The following is a 20902-nucleotide window of genomic DNA, read 5'->3' as shown; positions in this document are numbered from 1 at the left end:
TATAGTATCTATAATATTTATCTATATTAAAGCCATTTTCAAGGGCGAAGCCATAAACACATATTTTAAATTAAGATCATGTTTTCATTCTTACTATCTTAGAAATTTAAAACGTTACTAATTTTACACTAACGTTAACTCATTTTTGAGAAATAAAAGGGAAACTAGTTCCATGGATAACTATTCCACTTTAATTCCTTTCCAACATTTGAATCACTAATTGGTTGAAACAACCTTTACATAGTTTATATTGAACTAGAACTTTTTTCTATAGTATAGTTTACATTGAACTAATACTTTTTCTATAAACCCCTTTAAAAGATTTATTAATATTAATCTTACAAATGACTGTTCTAATTTATTAATCGGCATAATTTACTTTCTCCAAATACATATAAACATTACATGTCCCGCTTTTTTTTTTTAGTTTACTTTTTAATAAAACTCTTTTATGCAACTATTATTTTCTACAAGTTTTACTTTAAATAACTTTAGCAATATTTACAAGATATTTTCTTAAATATTTAAATATTACATCTACATTTTTAGCCTTAATTAAATAACATAAGTCCGGTCGGTTAACCATTGTTAATACCTCCCCTTTAGACTAATTGAACCCTTACCTAGAATCTTAAGTTTCGCAGACTTTTAAAACAGAGTTAACTTTAAAATAACTTTAATAAATTTAGGTGTCCTAATTCACCATAAATAATTAGGTGGCGACTCCTTAAAATAAACAAAAAAACAGGAATCACCAATATGTTGTACTCTACTTTAACCCGATTAAAATGGGGTATGACAACGACTTTCATTATCAGCCAATTTCTTGTTAATTTGTTCAAATTGCTGCGCCATAGCTGCATATTGAACACCGTCAATTCCTTTGCCCTGCTGAGAAGACCCTTCACCTCGCAGTCCTGAGGCAGCCAAAGTTGTTTCTTGGCCTAAGACCATACGCTCTACCCTTATATACCGCCCCCCTCCCCCCCACCCCCCAATGGCCTTAGTCCACAACTGTACCTCTATTTTATCTGGAAGCTCGGTAGGAGTGCCTTCAAGCTGAGATTGGAGGTACTGCTGCTTTTCTTGTTCAAAATAACCCTGTATATATAAAAATAAAAGTTAGTACTTAATGAATATATCATAATTAAAGTTATGTAATTACTTAAATAATTGAATTAGCACTTACCACTGAATTTCTAGCCCTATCCTCTATCCACTCTTCCTCACCCGTCTCGATCTTTATTCTTCTTTTTATGGGTCTTCATAAACAGCTCAACCTGAGACGGAAATTTGTCTGTCGCCTCTTTATACAAATAAAGTTAAAGTAAAGAGTAAAAACTCAATAATAACATATCAATAATACATTGACTTAAAAGTTTAAAATTACTTACTATTGTTCAGGCTCAAACCCAGAATGTACTCCAAAATCATCATTGACCATATCAATAACTCTATCATATTGGACATGACGGTTTTCCTGCGACCTACTACTTTCACCAACAACTAAATTATAATATATACCATTGACCCCATCAATATCTCCATGATCAGTCCAAACTAAATATTTATCCTTAAACCCTTTGCGACATAAATGAACCATAATCGTATCCGGATTGTTAAACCTCATACACTTGCAAATCGAACAAGGACACCTAATTAACCCCTCACTTTGAAAAAGGTCAAGTGACATTGCATGTGTAATAAACCCTTTAACACCTTCAACAAATTCATCATTCACACCAACACGGCCACTATTATTCCTATTATGCATCCACATAAGATCCATCTACAAATATTTCCACAAATTATTTAGGTTATATTATAAAGTTAGCTAAATTGCATTTTAATAACTTAAGAAATAACAACCAGTACCAATAAAATAGAATCTATTTCAACCAAAATAAAATAAAGTCATCCTTACATAATTTGTAACAAATAAAGTGTACCATTTCTACCTAAATCATACCCATCATAATTCAAAGCCAGAGAAATATACATTCATATTGATATTGAACCTACATAGAGCCAATTTCAACCAAAACAATAATCTAAAGGGATCCATACACAATTTGGACCAATAAAGTATACTTTGTTTTTTGTCAAATTCAAATACAAACACATCAATATAATTTCTAAATTGAATAAAATAAACTAATTACATACACATTCAACTTACAAACTAAGATTAACCAAAAAAATAAAGAAAAAAACCCTAAATTCTAAACATACCCATTTTGACAAATAAAGTGTATATTTCTTGTCACATTCAAGCTAATACACATCAATAACATCACAACTACACCATAAATATACTAATACTAAACATACAATGTAATAATCACAAAACAATTGAAACAAAGAAGAAAAAAGACACACCTTTTTCGGGCCAATTAAAAACGGGTCAAGTGGAGCGGCGGCGGGGTGGGAGTGGACTTCGCCGGAGGGAGGGAATCGACGGAGATGGTGTTGGGGAGGGAAAAATCGCCGGAGGGAGGGAATTTTGGGGTAAGGGATTTGTGTGGGTGAAATGTGAAGAAAGACCAGTTTTGGGTCTGAAAATTAAAAAAAGCGACGGACAAAACGATGGCGACCGTCGCTTTTTTTAATTTGTTGAGCAGATCTTGACCATTTAAAAAATAAAATAAAATAAAAACCGACGGATTCCGTCGGTTTTTCATTTTTCTTATTTTTCACGAATCTAAAAAATAAAATCCGTCAAGTATAAGCAATGGAGTCCGTCGCTTTCTCATTAAAAATAATTGAAAAAAATAAAAAATGGATAAAGCGACAGAGTCCGTCGCTGTTCCGTCTTTAGTCCGTCGAAAATTGACTGTTTTTTAGTAGTGTCATGCCCTCTTAATTACCAATATTAATGCTGCAATAAAAGGTAATTAAGAGGTGATAAAGGCTTATAAAGGCTGGAAGAATCTTGGGGGTCTTCTGTAACGAATGTGCATTGAATTACGTTTGATCGGTGAGTTGGCATGCTCCTCCGGACCCTAGTTTCTGTCTCCGACAGCGATTACCAAATTACTTCTCCAGAACGCCGTATGTTTTCCCGGAACCCCTCGCTTGCTGACTCAAATTTGACCTGTCACCATCACCACATGTCATCTTTTGATATGTCTATTTGGTGTCTACGGATTTTTTCCTATACAGTCATTCAACTGCATTGGACGTAAGATCCAAATGAAAGTCCATTAAATATTTTAGGCATATGATGTTAAGCAGGCTTGACACTGCAGTTTGAGTTGTGAACTCTTGATTATTAATTTATCCCTGTCGAGACAATTTGAAATTGTAATTTTTTCCCCAAATGATGTTTTTTACCCCCAAACCCCATAGTATGTTTCATTAATTAAGATCATAGGCAAATCAAAATTCGATGATCTGGAAAAATGCCTTGCTATGTGGACCTTCCACGATCAGTGGCGGAGCCAGAATTTTCATCTAGGGGTTCAAAAATTCTAAAAGATACATACACGAAGAAGTCAAGAGGTTCAACATCTACTATATATACATAATAAAATAATTTTAACTTTGAAAATACACTGTAGATGAACCCCCTGGAGCTAACGTGGCTCCGCCCCTGTCCACGATAAGCACATCTGAAGTATTCCAATAAATTTTTAAAACTCTGATGTTTATACAAAAAGTATAAGCTATGTGGCATAAATATTTTCAAAACTAGTCATGGACTGTAACTTTCTGAATTTTTATTTCTAATTTCTGGGCAAGGAATATAAAATTCTGAACTTACCTTCCGGGAATTTCAGGTTCCAAAAAAATCAAATCACCGAATTTAAAAAATCTTAATTTGGATTTGCCAACTGCCAAGTTATTACTATTATGAGTTCTGGCAATAATCAGAAAGTCAACTCTTATGAGAAAATTATTGTTAGTTTACTATTACATTTTTTTAAAAGAAAGATCTCACTTAAGGGAATTTTGCCGGTCACTCTTTAAAGAAATTCAGTTCACCTCATATTTTCTGACAGTAGTCAGATCCAATAACACCGCTTGATAAATTCTTTTTCTGCCTACACTATTTTAAATTTTTAATTTGGAATTTTGATTTCTTATAATCTTCTACCCACATGATTATGAACATACAATTCCTTTCCAAGTACATTTTCTTCAACGGGACTATATTTTATTTACATGATTGTGGAACGTTGCTTTACTACTTAATAACTACGTACAACATACATTTCGTAAATACTAAGGAAAAAAATTAGGACACAAGCAATTGAAACAGTTTCCGGTAATGTTCGCCACACTTTTGTTCTTTAATTCAGAACAGATGTCCACCTTTTGTTTCCTTATTGTTCAAAATAGGTAAAAATAATATTTGGAGTGTATATATATTTGAATCCAGTCTAATAAAAAAAAGTGTTCAGGTTGTGACAAAAGTGGTTCAAAAATACTAAATGCGGCTTCTATTTTTTTTTTTTTTTTGAATCACTATCTTAGAATTTCTAGTTCTGCCAATACTTCTTTTACATTGGGAATATTAGTAATAGGTATTAAAGTATGCCACCAAAATTAGTCCATAATTTTCAGAAACTAAATATGGTTTCTGTAAAGTTAAGGGTAAAAAAAAAAAAAAAAAACTCAAAAGGAAAAGGTTCCTTGCCTTGCCGTATGTAGAAGCGGACCAATAGTTTAAAGTTTATTGTTCTATAGTATACTCAAGTTAATATACAACAAAAATTGAGTTCATGATTCAATATTTACGGATATTTAATAAACTTGTTGTTCTAAATTTGTAACTAAAATTACTCAGTTCATGTAGACCCAGTGCTTTAAGGTTAGATTCTCCCTAGTTGTAAGGGAGGAACAAGAGTACGGTTGCGGTTTCGGCTGAATCCAGTAATTTGATTCGGACCTTGTATATGTCTTAAGAAATTCACTTAACGTATATAAATTATTAATGTAATCCCAATAATTTAAAAAGTAATAGATTCCCGAACTCATAAGTTTCAAATATTCACATATTGTATGTCTTAAGAAATGCATTCAATGTATACATTGTATTAATGTATAAAACAGTAAAATTCTGAATTCATAAGTTTTAAATTCCGACTCCGCCTCTGCTTTAAAATGGGAGTATCTATGATTTGATTGATTTCTTGATAAAAAATCTCATGATTGCGAACGTTTGATAACAGTTGGGGAAAAAAGCAAATTAAACCGCTAACTTAATTTACTCCCATTATTCGGCATTTAATGAACGTGGTGCATATACTGCCTAACTACATGCATAAACCACACTCTCCCTCATTAAATCTCCCTTTTTCTCTTCTGTATTTTTTTCACTGTCATTTAGACAAATGACTCATTAATTAATTATTCCCTTTTTGTCACAAATCTCACCCCATTAAATCCTCCACCTTAACTGACCTTTTGCCTTCTTTTTCTTCTCCATTATTATCACTTCACTTTCTAACATGAAGGGTCGTGTTTTTTTCTCTTGGTTTCTGAAATCACTAGTGATAATCACCATTATTTGCTTTAGCAATAATGTTGATGTAGCCGAAGCAAAGAAAAAGAAGTTGCGTTCTCCTGCTGTAGCACCCAAAAAACCACCTAAATATTTGGCTGAACAGTGTGATTTTTATGATGGAAGATGGGTTATAGATTATAAATACCCGCTCTATAATGCCAAAGATTGTCCATTTCTATTGCAGCAGTTTGATTGTGTAAGGAATGGCAGACCAGATAGAACGTATCTCAAGTATAGATGGCAGCCCAGAAACTGTGACTTAGCCAGGTAATAAATCTATCTTTTGATTTTTCTTTGTATTGAAGGATCGAAATATATAAAAAAGACAGGTAGGAATTTTTCAAATGCACCTTCTCGTCTTCATCGAAAGTTCATTGATGAGAAGTGATTGGTAAATGTAGGTAGAATCCAATTCTAATGGCTAAGGAATATAAGTTATACATTTGTGTATTTATAAAACCGTTTACAATTTCTTGAAGCTTAGTTTCTCCTCCCGATAAATCATAATCAAGAGAAGCTATGAAACCAAAAGAAAAGAACTTTCCCCTCATAATAAATTCCGTCTCATATTATTTGTCATGATTAGCTTCTCTAGAGTTAATTTGACTAATTTTTGAAGTTGAATTGTAGTACATAAACTCAATATTTTCTAATTAAAATTTAGATATTAAAAAATTATATAAAAAATACTACAAATTACAACTTCCTCATGTCAATTTGATAAAAATATACTTTAAAATGTTTGATAAAAAGTTCATATAGTTTAATTTTCGAAAAAGCGAAACATGACAACTAATATGAGACAGTGAGAGTAATAGCCTTATTATATAATTCATCGTTCTTGATATATCCAGATATAGATAGGAGCATAAATAATTTTTTTGAAATCTTGAGCACAGTTACGAAGGACTCAATAGCTTTTGCTCAGATCACTCAGTGTTTAATAAATGTGAACCCATTAACTATTGTATAAACTTGAAGGTATTGTAGAAACTTATAAAGTTAAATTTTGAATCCACCTCTAATTCCGAGATTATAAAGGTAAAGGTAAATACTATAACTACTTGGCTACTTGTAAAATATCTCACAGCCATATTAACTACAGACGAACACACAAAATTTGGGCGCGGCGGGGAGAAAACTGTATGTTTTTAAAAATTCAAATTTTAAGATTAAAACAGAAAAATGAGAAAACTTAGGACACATGGCAAACTTTGTCTCATTTTATATCGTGCTTTGTAAATATTCGTTTATCTAGGAGGACAGGTTTTGCTTGATAATTGGAGTATTAGTTTTCGTGCATGCTGTCTTTTTCCATTTAGGTGTTTTTGTATACGTATGAAATAAGTCATTGAAATTCGAGAAGCAAATGATTAAACAAAAGGTTAACTCTTTTTACATGGAGTATATTATTACTGGTAATTGTGATTTGTGATCTACGTGATGAACATTAATCTGATGACAGATTCCCGCGTACGTTGAGTATTAATTGCACCGACTTGTGATCTCGTGAAAATCATTTATTATTAGAGTTTAAATACATATACATCATCGGTATTGAAAATGTTTATAATATCATGTCATTTTATTTGTTACAGTAGATAGCTTGTCTTACATTTAATATTAATATAAATCTTACATTTAAAAAAAAATTATAAATATTTTTTGGGTGACCTGATAATGTAATAAAACTTTATACCAAACAATGCATTACTTTAGCAAATGTATTTGTTTTTTCCTTAGGTTTAATTTTCTTATATATACGTAGGTGGAATGGAAAGGATTTCGTGAGAAGAATAAAAAACAATAAGGTGTTATTCGTGGGAGATTCACTGAGCTTGAATCAATGGCAATCCTTGTCTTGCATGCTTCATTCTGCCTTCCCTCGTGCTAATTACACCGTCACAAGAAATGGACCGCTCATGTCAATCTTTTCTATACCTGTAAGTAAGTGATTAATTTTTTGATGAATTCAAATGAGGAATTTACAATTAAATATCATTCGGTTCATCTAGTTTACATAATATGCACGCAATATATATATATATAATATACATACATATACACTAATAATGTACTTCAATCATGTTAGTAAACTAATTGGCTGAAGGGTAAATTTGCGTATGTTTCTCAATTCAAAATATAGAGTCAATGGGTTTTGGAATAAATGTGAATTATTATATGTTATATCTTTAATTTTTTGTACATATTAGTTATTGACAATTTTTAATAATTTTAGTTTTGTGATATATTCGGCGCGACTACGCATATTTACCTTTCAACTAAATATGTGTTTTTTCCCCTTTTGTATAGTCATTATATGTTATATATAGATTATTATAAAATCTATATTACCTTAAAATGTAAACTGTATAAATTTGACATAAAATATGGGTAATTTAATGGTTTAACACATAATAAGAAGATGGATCAATGTCATATTTTTAATAAATTAAAAGTTAATGTGCTTTGTTAGATATGATAAGGACCAATATTGGAATCACCAATATTTCAGGGACTAAAAGTGCAAAACCTCCAATATATATAAGTGATTCTATCCAAAAGTAGTGAGTTCAATTGCACCTACTAACTGCTCTAAATGTGTCTCGGAACTCATGTATCATCCTTTTTTTTCTTTCTAATTTCTTACATTAATTTGTCTTTCAGTATTGTCATTGTCAAATTCATTATAGTGTACAATCTCTCCATTAATAGTAATTGATTGTTGAATATATAGTCGAAGCAAGTGACAGTGAGTTACGCCAGAAATGCATTGCTGGTTGACATAGTGAGGGAGAAATCGAAAAGAGTGCTAAAGCTTGACTCAGTTGCAAGCTCTTCAAAGCTGTGGACTGGTTATGATATTCTGATATTTGATACTTGGCATTGGTGGCTTCACACTGGAAGAAAACAACCGTGAGTTATACATTTCTCATTATTAATTACATATATTTAGTTTCTAAAAGTAAGTTTTATCCTTAAAAAATTAAGTCAATCCCACTTTACTCCCTAACATTTAAAGGTGGGAAAGGATATCCCCTTCACATATTGAATGAGAACGATAATCCCCTTATGCAATACTTTCTAGTGAGAATTTTCTTTTTTTGAATAAAGAACTTTTTTGTTTCTTCTTTTAGAATTAAAATACGAAAATATATAATTCTTATTATTGTCCCATTCAACTATTTCATTGAAAATAATGTACGTACTTCTTTTAATATATACTTGGAATAATCTGTTAATAAATTTCAAGCTATGTGACATTCATTTTACCTACATGCGCATTAAACTTTGTATATTTTCAACGGAACAAGTAAATGTTACAATAATAAGAGTTCTATATTTTGTTATTTTAATTCTAGAAGAAAAAAGAAAAAAGTTCTTTTTTCAAAAAAAAAAAAAAAAAAATCTCACCGAAAAGTTGCATAAGGGGGTTATTATTCTCATTCAATATGTGGAAGGGGTAACATTTCCCAACCCTTAAATGTTGAGGGGTAAAGTGGGATTGACTCTAAGAAAATTAGAGAATTAGTGTAGCACCCGTGGGTGTTACCTAGTGGTGAATAGAGTCTGTTGCGAATCATTAAGACACAGGTTTAAATTCTGATGATAATAAAAAATACTAAATGATTATTCCTATTTATACAAATTTGATGGACAGAGTTACCTGGTAATTGGTGTGAGCACAGAGCACCCCTCATTGTTATCTGGATGGAGATAATATGTACGATTGTTCATATCGAAATATATGATTGACCTTCTAATTTTGGACCCTATTATTCTTTTTTGGACTGCATTGGTACTGATAAGAAGTATCTTAATGCATGGATTATTTTAGATGCTAAAATGAGATCTTAACATTTTTAGTTAGCCGATTAAAAAGAAAATCACCCGCCTATCCGTAATAGATTGTATTAATCTTTGATATATATTCAGTGTATAACAAATGTATAATAAGTGTTATAAAGTGATTATTCTAACTTAATTTATAAGGAATTTTTTTTTTTTAATTGTAAGCTTTGTTGGAGTGTCATATTGTATCAAATTCCTACTAAAATTGGCACTAATTTCGCAGATGGGATGTGATTCGAGATGGGAAAGTCCTACACCAAGATATGGATCGTTTAAAAGCTTATGAAAAAGCCTTGGCAACATGGGGTAGATGGGTTTCCAAGAACATTAATTTCAAGAAAACTAAGGTCTTCTTCCAGGGTATCTCCCCTGATCACAGCAAGTAAGACTTTTTTTCGTTTGTATTAACAGAATTAACTAATATGAACCTGCAACTTAATTCCATTAGAGAAATATTCTTTCTACCCCAATTTAAGTGACACACTTTTCTTGGTTAATTTACTCAAACATCCGTTTTTAGTCCCACCATTTAAATGTAGGACCATGGTCTCTAACGTTTTCTCATAAAATTTTCAATTTGCTCAGAAAGAATCTTTAGACTCTAAAGGTCCATAAGTTGCGAGAGAAATAAAATGAGGGTTATTTACTAACCATTATCCAACAAAGAGATAACCCGGCGAAAATCTCTGAATTTTCTTTTTATTCTATCAATAAAATAGTTATCTTTATATATTTAGAAATAATTTAACTTTAAAATTTTATTTTATCCTTAATGAGATAATTTATAGTGACAGAAATATCTGTTAAATTGGTACGTAGAGAGTATATGCTAATTTTTTTATTTTTTTTTTGGTTAATATATGTTACATTAATAGTGGCACACAATGGGGGAAGAAGACCAACAAAATGCAATGTAAGGGAGAACAGAAACCAACAAAACAGCTAAGGTATTTTGGAGGTCCAGATCAAGCAGATATGTTGTTGGGGAAAGTGTTGGGAAAAACAGGAAAGCCAATTCATTTGTTGAAGTTCACAAAAATGTCACAATATAGAGTGGATGGTCATCCTTCTATTTATGGAAGCCCTAGGTATAAAGGCTTAGATTGTACACATTGGTGTCTCCCTGGTGTTCCTGATACTTGGAATCAACTTCTTTATGCTAATATCATATGAATTGAAAAAATATTGTTATAATGATCAGAAAACATCAATTTGAAAGAATGATATCAAAATGATACTACAAATTTGTGTTACTAATGGCTAGTGAGTACTACTCCCTCCGGTTCAAAAAGAGTGTCCACTTAGCCATTGCACACCCTTTAAATACTAACATCTAGGCAAAATATTTAATTTGACTAAATCATCCCTAATTAAATAGGTATTGAGATGTGGTCACTTAACACTTAAGAAGGGCAAATCTGGAAAAAAAAAATCTTTCTTGATTTGGTAAGTAGATATTTTTTTTAAAACATAAAATAAAGGCTACGTGAACACTATTTTTTAGCCGGAGGGAGTATCAAATGGTGTTGGTAATTGTAGTTTTGAGTTTCAATAATGTTTGTGATGATTCACCCGGACTTATAAATAATTTGTGAAATATAGCAAGGTAAGTCTTTGTCCATTCATCAAATTTAAGATCTTTCGGGAAGGTTCTGGCAGGAAATGTATAAGTTTCACGGGGCAGCCTCTTTGACATGGCCATTTTACTTGTACATGACTTTCAAACTTTCACACATATAGCCGCTTCAGACATACAGTGTTTAAAGTTAGGTTTGACGAAATTAAACTTTAAACATTTTATCTAAAGTCACATATGAATGAAGTTCAAAGCAAGTATAGGCGGCATAGTGAGAAATACTCAAGGGGAGCTGATTATGGCCTTCTCCAAATCAGTTCAATGCAGCAGCAACAATAGGGCTGAAGCCTTGGCAGCCGAGTTTGGTGTGAAATGGTGCTACCAAGAGGGATACGCTAATTTCATCCTCGAACTAGACTCCATGGTGATAGCCAACATGATCAACAAGCAGGACTCAAGTAACGCGAAGCTTAAACAGACCGTAAGCAACCTGTTACGACTCCAGAGGCAAACCAACTTTCAAGTAAAGCACTGCTTCAGAGAATGCAATCAGGTTGCGGACAGTTTGGCCTAGCTCGCATCGTTCAGTGACCAGAATCAAGTTGTATATTCTTTTGCTGAGCTTCACAAAAATTCTAAAGGCCCCTTTCAACTTGATAAGTGGCAAATGCCTAGTATTAGATCCAAATTTGACAAAGCTAATTTTTTTGTTACTTAGAGGCATAGGTTACCAGAAGTTGGCTTGGCTGTTTTGGCCTCTTCTGGTTTTTTTGAAGGTGAATATATCACAAAGGAGTGTTGTAATTGAGGTCAGGTCCAGCCCTCCTCTGTAACTTTTTGCTAATACAACACTACCCAGTCCAAAGCTGGGAATTTAACAAAAAAAAAAAAATGAAGTTCATGCATTTCTTTCTAAAGTTCAGGCAAAATGATTGGACTTCATCGTTTTTTGCTTGAACTTCAGCCACATATGACTGAAGTTCAATCATTTTTGCTTGACTTCAGTCATTTTTGTTTGAACTTCAGTCATATGTACATGAATTTTAGACAAAAATGACTGAACTTCAACCATATATGATTGAACTCAACAAAAATGATTAAACTTCAAAATGATATAAGAACTTTAAACATTATGTATTAAGGTAGACTTTTGTCAAGACTAATCTCAAACACTATACTATATCTGAACTCAGAAGTGAGTAGATATACAAATAAATTTTAAAAACAAGCACGAGTTAAACGACAACAAATTGGGTATCCGTGCACTTAGCCTGCAGAATATGTAGCATACAGACTTCTCGAATTAGGCCAAACTCATGTGACCTATGATTGGGTTGTGAACAAAAAAAAAAAAAAAAAAAACTGTGCAGTAGAGGCTGGGACCGACGAGGTGATAGTGACAGGTTGCAGTCGCCCATGTGAAGCTAAACAACGCATGTGACTTTGACCAAATGGAATCATGTTTTAACTACACATTTCACTAATCTAGTTATAAATCAATACATTATTTATTAATAATGTTCCTACTTAACTTAATTCATTCTTCTACTTAACTAGTAATACTCACAAATCATGCACTTTCTGTTTACATAATCTCCCACCCGATTACATAAGGTATAACAGTTTTAAGTTCTTTCCGTTCTCTTTTCCTATTCCTCTATGATTCAAGAGTACTTACCCATTATCTTTCGTTGTTCATATTCTTAATTGGTTAATTAAAAAACTACTAGCCTTTTTTTTCCAATCAAGAAAGCTACTAGCCTATGTGCTAAAATAGGTGTTAGTTAGGACCAAAAGTATCATTCTAACAAACACGTGAACCTTTCTTTTTCATACTTAAATTTCTTTTTCATATTTCAGCGTTTCTTTAATTCTATCTTGGTGACCAGTCACCTTCCTTTATATTGCTTCTTTCCACATTATTGTTATTTACACTTACATATATGTATTTATAGGATTCTCCAAATCTCTCACCACATATACTTCACTTCAGCATATATTATTTTCTCCTCACATTTTTTGAAGAAAAAATAAAGAGAAAGAAAAAGAAAAAGAACCATGTTTTGTATATTGGTTCTTCTTTGCATGTTGAGCAATGTATATGGGAAGTTGATCAATGATGTAAATCAGTTGGGAACTAACGGCTGTGATCTCTTCCAAGGACGTTGGGTTTATGATGATGATTCTGATTATCCTCTTTATGATTCATCGGTATGTCCATTCATTGAAAAACAGTTCGATTGTTTAAAGAATGGAAGGCCAGATAAAGATTATCTCAAATATAGATGGCAGCCCAGTGAGTGCAATTTACCCAGGTACTCTTCTGCAATTGATGTTTCATTTCTTTTTTCGGTTTATATAGCTAGTGCATGCCAGTATGGTAAAAGAATAGATACATATTATGTGTTTGCACATGTACTTTTTCACATCGGTTAAATCTCTTAATCATGATAAGTTGATATAGTTTAATAATGTTTACGCATACATGTGGATAATTTATATTCTCTCCGTTTCAATTTATATGAACCCATTTGACTGGGCACGGCATTTAAGAAAGAGGGAAGACTTTTGAAACTTGTGATTCAAAATAAGCTTGGCTGTAAAACATTCATAAAGTGAATTTGTTTCCAAATTAGGAAAGAGGTCATTCATTTTAGCACGGACTAAAAAGAAAATAGGTTTAAACAAATTGAAACAGAGAGAGTATGTGTTAAGTACTTTTACCTCGTCAATGATTGTTTTATGTTTTACCTTGTGTTTTTTGTTAATGTACTTAGGGCCCGTTGGCCATGAGAATTTTTCACTTTTTTCCAGAAAATTATTTCACTTTATTTGAAAATTAACGTTTGGCTATGAAAATTCCAAATACAACTTCAAGTTATATTTGAAATTTAAAAAACAACTAAAACTTCATTTTCACTTTTTTCACTTTTAATACATTCAAACAACCAAATATTCTTTATAAAAATTATAATCAAACACAACTCCATCTTCAACTCCAACTCCAAAATTTCAAATAAAGTGAAAAATATTTGATTTTCATGGCCAAACACCGACTTAGCTATCTGCACAAATTCCAATTAATAGCTGCCTCTTATGAGAGCAGAAACGTTTTAACCCGTGACTTTTTGTTTGTCTTTAATTTCTTGTTGTCTTTTTAACATATTTAACTAATTACTCCGTTTTCCTTTTCTTCCTCGCATGATATATGTTGCCAGTTAATATTGGTTTGTAGATGCGCTTTTTGTTTTGAGTACTCCATCAGACGTACCTATGTTTCCAGTACTATTTGTTTTGAAAAATCTCTCTCCATGACTCCATCTTCACATCTTTTTATTTGTGTTTAAAGTTTAGCAGGACCATTAAAAATTTATCAAATAATACTAATTATAAAAATATCTAACTAAATTATACTTTTTTTTCTTAAGTAAATAATTAATGATTATATGTCTTAGAGTATTGTGTTGAGAATATATTAAATATTAAAAGTGCGCTCCCTCTAATAATTAAGTTTTTAGATGAGATAGTTATATTCTTCAACTTATTGTATTAATCAGAAAAAGATACAGTTAATGCTTATTTGATCTTTAAAAATGATATATAAAAGGCAGGAGGAATAATACGGCAAGTTAGATGGCAATTTCCTTCATTTAGAGTTAAGAAAAGGAAACTGGGAATGATTTATTTTGACCTCCGTTGAAATGCTTTTTTGTGCATAATTTTTGCTCCAAAACTTGTAAAAATCTCATGAAGAAGGCAAGGTCTAGTCCTCCTCCTTCATATGTAACTTCCTTTCAGTGGCAATGATATTGGAACAGTTGGAAATTAAAAAAAGAAGAAGTTATTATAAGAATTCAAAAATTATAAAAGAAAAATGCAAAAGGTAATAAGATTGAGAAATCATATATAGTAGTTGAGGTGGTTTGGCTATCTCAATTTCACTTTATTGGTGGGGTTTTGGATCTTCCTCTTATACTCTCCTTACCCATTTTCCCTCCCCTATCACAATAAAGAGTTTTATTATGAAAAGAAAGTCACAAGATTGTAGGGCCAAATGAGTTTGATCCATCAATTATGGGTATCATTTCCAGCTAATTGGAAAATAAAGTGTGTGTCGTGCATGCATGCTTTCAATTCTTGGATGGGATGCTAGAGATATACCCCTCACCAAACTTTCCCAATGGATGTAGTCATGTAGTATTCCACTAGAAGTTTTTCCTCGACTAACTTGTTTTACCTTCTGCGTACATTTTTTTAACGAATTCATGAAAAATTTAAGATAGACAATTATATTACTATTAAAGACCACTTGCTTTTGCAATATACTACTAATGGAAAATCAAGATCCTCGCATTTTTCTAAGATTACTTTTAGTGCCACTTTCCTCCACAAACCTTTTTTGTAATAAGCACTAAAAGCATTACCCATAAGCTCTGGAAAAAAATAACATGAGAATTGTGGACGTTCTATTATTGTTTTTTCTTGTTTTTTCTTTTACTTTTTTAACTTAGTTTGTTATGAGTGCTTAGAGACTTTGCTTCCAAGTTTGGGCTTTTCTGTATTAAATCTGAAATCATCCCATTTCACATGTCAACATTGGCAACTCTTTATCAGAAAAGGAAATTAGCATCGGCAGATGCAAGTAGTTGGACTTTTTTTGGACAAAAGCTATAAAACAACATAATTAAATCAAACACGGCGATAAAGTTTAAGATTTGCCAAGCTGGCAAATCATGTGCAAATTATCTGTGCTTTATTTGTTTCATCATTAGGAGAATGAAAAGAAAGGAAAAGATTCATAAATTATAGTATTTTATTTGTTTAGATAAAATTATAATCATATCAGTATATATGCTAATTTAGGTCTTATTAAAGATTTATAGACTATTGGAGAAACTAACGTTTATAATTTTGGATTGAGACGTGCTTGAATAATGTAGTAGATAATAATGATTCATATAATCAACTTTAATTTATTAGGAATTGAGGTGTAATTATTATTATTAAATACGGAAGTAAAAATGATTGGGTTGAATTTCTTTTTGCAATTTAGGGAGTACAAGAGTGTAGATTGAGGTCTGGGAACTAAAATAAAATCTTTGGCTTCCACAGGTTCCCTTCATGTACCGCTTTTTTCGTGCTTCGTTCTGTCTTTCGAAGGTTTTGGTTTTTATGTCCCCCTCCTTTTTCTTATTTTTTGTTGTGAGATATAACGAGGTGGGGGTCCACGCCAAACCTCCCATTACCATGGGAGGTGAAAGCATGGGTGGATGGTTTAGCTATTAAAAAAAAACAAAAAAAAAACGACGGTACTCTTCCTTTTCTTTGCTCTTTGTCAGCTCGTATTAGCATCACGATCAACCAACAAAATTTCATAAACTCAGACAAATTACCATAGTAAAAACCAATTTTTTTTTTTTGTTATGAGTTCGCTTATCATAAACAAATTGTTTCAATCAGCCCCCGCACTGTTGCTATCTCTAGAAACAATACAAGCCTATTAAAAAAAAAAAAAAAAACAGGAATTAGCGATGGATAAATTTTGCCGCTAAGCAACACTAATCTATTGCTAAATTTCGCTTGTGTGATTGTAAAGCATAGGTCTGTTATTTTGTGTAGGTTTAATGCTACAGAATTTCAAAACAAATTAAAGGGGAAGCAGATGATGTTTGTAGGAGATTCAATAAGTCTTAATCAATGGCAGTCTCTCACATGTATGCTTCATGCTGCGGATCCACAAGCTAAATATATCTCCAGAAGGATTGGAGACACTTCTATTTTCACCTTCCCGGTACATTTTCAGATTATCATTTTTTTCAATAATTTTCCCCCCTAAAATGTTACCATAATTCTGAGTTCAAATATGAGTAATTATGTAGCACTTGTAATTTTTTTTTTTTATTATTTTTTTTTTTTTTATTTTTCACCACCCATTTAGAAGGATTTATAGTGTTTCCACACTTCCCCTCCAGTGTGACTCGAACCCAGGACCTATCAATCGTAGGTGGAGGTGCTTAACCACTGAGCCATCTTCACTTGTCGTAGCACTTGTAATTGAGCATGTGTTTCCTTCTTTTTTTTTTTTTTTTTTTTTGTTGCTATATTTGAACATGACATATACTCCTATATGTTTATCAATCTTCAAAAAAAGATGCCCGTAAGATTCACGCATTAAAACTTTAGTTCAATTCATTTATTAGGCATAACACTTTGATTATATCTAAACTTACATGAAGTAGTTTTTTTTTTTTTCAGTAATACTAGTATTTTTTGAAACTAGGAATTTTCATGTTCTAGTGTGCATTACACCAACTGATTCCACCAATAACGCTGGCTGTTGTGTTACCTTTTATTTTTTAATGAATAGAATAGGATAAAGAATGAAATAATCTATGCCATGTATCGATCGTATGATTACTTTGTAAATAGGTCAATTTTCAATAATATTCGACTTTTTCTAAGAGATAATTGGTGTGTCACCATTACATTAACATATTTAATTATCCTGAATACATTTTCCAAAATGCAGAAATACAACACATCATACCTGATGTTTCGAAATGCTTTTATGGTAGACATTACAACAGAGAACAACGGGACACGAGTTTTAAAGCTTGATTCTCTCAGTTCTGCTCCTCAGTGGAAAGAAATGGATGTCCTCATCTTTGATTCTTGGCATTGGTGGCTTCACACTGGCAGGAAACAACCGTAAGTCCAAACTCAATATTTATATTAACAAATTCACTAAATATGTACAAATTTTAAATTCAGAATCAAGTGACAAACATTTGACATCGTTATTTCTAGAATTTAGAATGCATAAATTTCATGTTCTTATGATTACTGTTGCAGCTGGGATCTTGTTCAAGATGGAAACTCTACATACAAAGACGGACCACGATTAACCCTATATGAGAAAGCACTGAATACATGGGCAAAATGGGTAGATTCTGAAGTAGACACCACAAAAACCAAAATATTTTTCCAAGGAGTTTCTCCTGACCATGACAAGTAAGTTTATCAAATATTTATACTTATTATACTATGTTATTTATTTTAAGATAATAGTATGTACGCGTTCAAGTTCTATCTACTTACAGTTAATACTTAATTGCAAATTAGCCCCGCGAGTTCGGGTTCAAACACGTGTCAAGGCGTAACGCAGCCTTTGAAGAGTACAGAAAGAGTTCATGAAGAAGAATTGGTACTGGAGAAAGTATTGAAAGGGATGAATAAATCAGTTTATTTATTGAACATAACAAAGTTGTCACAGTACAGAGCAGATGGTCATCCTTCAGTTTTTGGTCATGGTGGACATAAGGACTTGGACTGTACACATTGGTGTTTGGCTGGTGTTATTGATACTTGGAATTTACTCTTAAATGCACTTCTTGGTTAATTAATCAAAATATTAACCTTTTGGTTTTTCTATTTTTATATTTGGTGATTGTCCTGTATTATGTTTTCATTACATGCTGAATATAAGGAGGTTGGCACTGTATTTTTGGGCATAGAAATGAAAGATTTATGTATAATTTATTTTTCTTGAGTGACCGTAGCGCATGTCTAACAAGATTTGTTCGACTAACTTTAGGGAAAATACATAAAATCTTCGTAAAGTAATTTGTTTTCACCCATTACGATCTTTAAGAGTCCATGGCATTTTACACCCTTAACGTGTGTTCTATTTTGTGATTTGCATCATATCCTATTATTTTTTACATCTTGCACCCTAATCTCTTTAATTTCTTGCAAAACAATAGAAGTACTCTTTTTGTAAATTTTACATGAGGGTAAAATAGGAAACACAAATAAGAGTACATTTAAAGAGAGCTAAAACAATTCTTGGAGTTCGTTCTCTCTCTCTACTTTATTATGAAGTAAATGTTAAAGATCGCTAATTTGGGTTTTTATTTACCTGTCTGCTTGTTGTTTCATGGAAGTTTGGTGTCTTATCCTTTATTCTTGCTATTTACTTCATTAGTAGAGTTATATCGATGGTCATGAATAGTTTTCATTGGCTAATATCTACCTGCTACCTTTAAATATGATCGATTCTTGGAGTTCTATTTCCTCTTGCTAATTCTATGCTCTAGTTAGGCTTTTTGTTTTTTAATCGTTCATCTGGCCACGTAAATAAATGTATAGAATTGGCTATCCCAAAACATATTCTTCCAAAGGACCAAAAAAGTTGGATCTTGATTTATGCAAGACGTCTATAAATCACGAGTAAGTAAAAGATAGTAATTTTGTCCTTTGAAACTGAATAAATTGTCTAGCAATAACCTTGATGTGGTTGAACAGCACTGCAAACAGTGGAAACATAAAGTATGAGTTGTATGTATGTCTGCTTGGATTTATTTTTTTTAATCACCCTCTTTTCTTTGACGGCTAAAATACTTCCGGTGGTAAAAAAAACCAACACCCTTTGCTTTGCACACTCTTGATCGGCAACTATTTAGCAATGGAGGTTTGTGTAACGAGACAAAGCTTCAGCCAAAGTGATTATGCCCCTTCTCTCAATTCCTTGTCAATCCTTTTTGACAACAATAGATTTTGGGGAATAGAGGAAAGGGGGTTTCGATGTTTTTTACTATGTGGGTGAATTGGTGGACGAATGTTCTTAGCAAAGTTAAACTGATAGTTTGTTTTTGAAGGGGAACGATACAAAAAATATTGTTTCAGCTCTATTTAATTGTAATGTCATTTCTTTTTTATTTTTCTCTCTTATTTGTATTTCCTATTTTGGCCTCAGGTAAAATTTATTTTAAAAAAAAAAAATTGTTTTGCAAGAAATTAAAGAGGTTAGGGTGCAAGTTGTAAAAAATAATAGGATACGGTAAGGGTGCAAAACGTCTCGGACTCCGATCTTTAACTACGGGGTATTCATGTTCACTTCTTACTATGTATTCTCCTTTTTACCAAAGACAGATAAATGCTTAATCATATACTAGCTCCATCCCAATTTATGTGGCACTTTTCGCTTTTCAAGAGTCAATTTGACTAAACTTTGAAGCTAAATTGAATTAGATTAACTTAACATTTTAAGATTGAAATTTATATATTTGAAAACTACATGAAAAGTACTATAATTTGCTACTTTTCTCATATCAATTTGGTGAAAAAATACATCTTAAAATGTTAGTCAAAGTTCATGCAGTTTGAATCTCGAAAACCGAAAAACGAAAAGTGTCACATAAATTGGACAGAGAGCAATATAAATAGCAACATTTCGGAAAATAAGAACTTTATAAGCTCTTTGCTCTGTGTGTACCATGCCAAGTTCTAATTCTAGGCCCAAAATTTATGGGCCATGGTCTGGGGTAGAAATTATAACTTACAAAAAGGCTTGGGCCAAATTCAATTACACGGTTGTCCTTCAAATGGGCCGGTCTTTAATTTTTGTTCTGGGCATAAGTTCTTTAAGGGCGCAGGACATAACTCGTGAAATATATGCAAAAGATATAAACTTATGCCAAAGTTATTTGTTATGAGGGAAAAGATTAAAGACCGCACAAAACATGGACAAAAGTATAAATACCGCTATAGGTTGTGGTCTCCGAAATGAACCTAAATTTGACCAACGGCTGCTAGCCTAGAAGGATAATAACATCCTCACCGGATGTTTACACTAAGGCGGGCTTTTACCGCCTAGGAGATAGTTACAGTCTTACAGATTAACAATTATCCAAACAGTCACAAGCAGGATATACTATCAAAAGTTTTTTTTTTCTTAGAAAAAGAACTCTCTTGTCAAGAAATTTTCCCTAATTTTTTTTTCATTTCAAACCTAAAATATGCATTTCTTCACCAAAAAAAAAAAAAAACGAAATCAATTCGAGACTGAAGCAAGATCGATAACAATATTAATCTAGATTGAAGCACTTCTGATAAGTTCTTAAGCATTAATAAGTAAGTAACTAATAAAATGTTTGGGAAAGTAATTTCGTTTAGTGGATATTTGG

General features: G+C 32.0%; 2 protein-coding genes across 2 annotated transcripts; both read left to right on the top strand.

The window, feature by feature from the left end:
* Positions 1 to 5307: 5307 nt before the first annotated feature.
* Positions 5308 to 11840, top strand: LOC132618261 (protein trichome birefringence-like 43). Its single transcript, XM_060333323.1, has 5 exons — positions 5308 to 5776; positions 7278 to 7452; positions 8247 to 8425; positions 9585 to 9743; positions 10237 to 11840. The coding sequence occupies exons 1-5, from the start codon at positions 5454 to 5456 to the stop codon at positions 10532 to 10534; spliced, it is 1134 nt and encodes a 377-aa protein (XP_060189306.1). The 5' UTR covers positions 5308 to 5453; the 3' UTR covers positions 10535 to 11840.
* Positions 11841 to 12860: 1020 nt separating this feature from the next.
* LOC132618262 (protein trichome birefringence-like 43) lies at positions 12861 to 18486 on the top strand. Its single transcript, XM_060333324.1, has 5 exons — positions 12861 to 13252; positions 16557 to 16728; positions 17467 to 17645; positions 17790 to 17948; positions 18060 to 18486. The coding sequence occupies exons 1-5, from the start codon at positions 12996 to 12998 to the stop codon at positions 18334 to 18336; spliced, it is 1044 nt and encodes a 347-aa protein (XP_060189307.1). The 5' UTR covers positions 12861 to 12995; the 3' UTR covers positions 18337 to 18486.
* The last annotated feature ends 2416 nt before the right edge of the window (positions 18487 to 20902 follow it).

Source organism: Lycium barbarum, chromosome 11 (genome assembly GCF_019175385.1).
Source record: "Lycium barbarum isolate Lr01 chromosome 11, ASM1917538v2, whole genome shotgun sequence".
Lineage (NCBI taxonomy): Eukaryota > Viridiplantae > Streptophyta > Magnoliopsida > Solanales > Solanaceae > Lycium > Lycium barbarum.
This window is presented reverse-complemented; position numbering and strand designations above follow the sequence as displayed.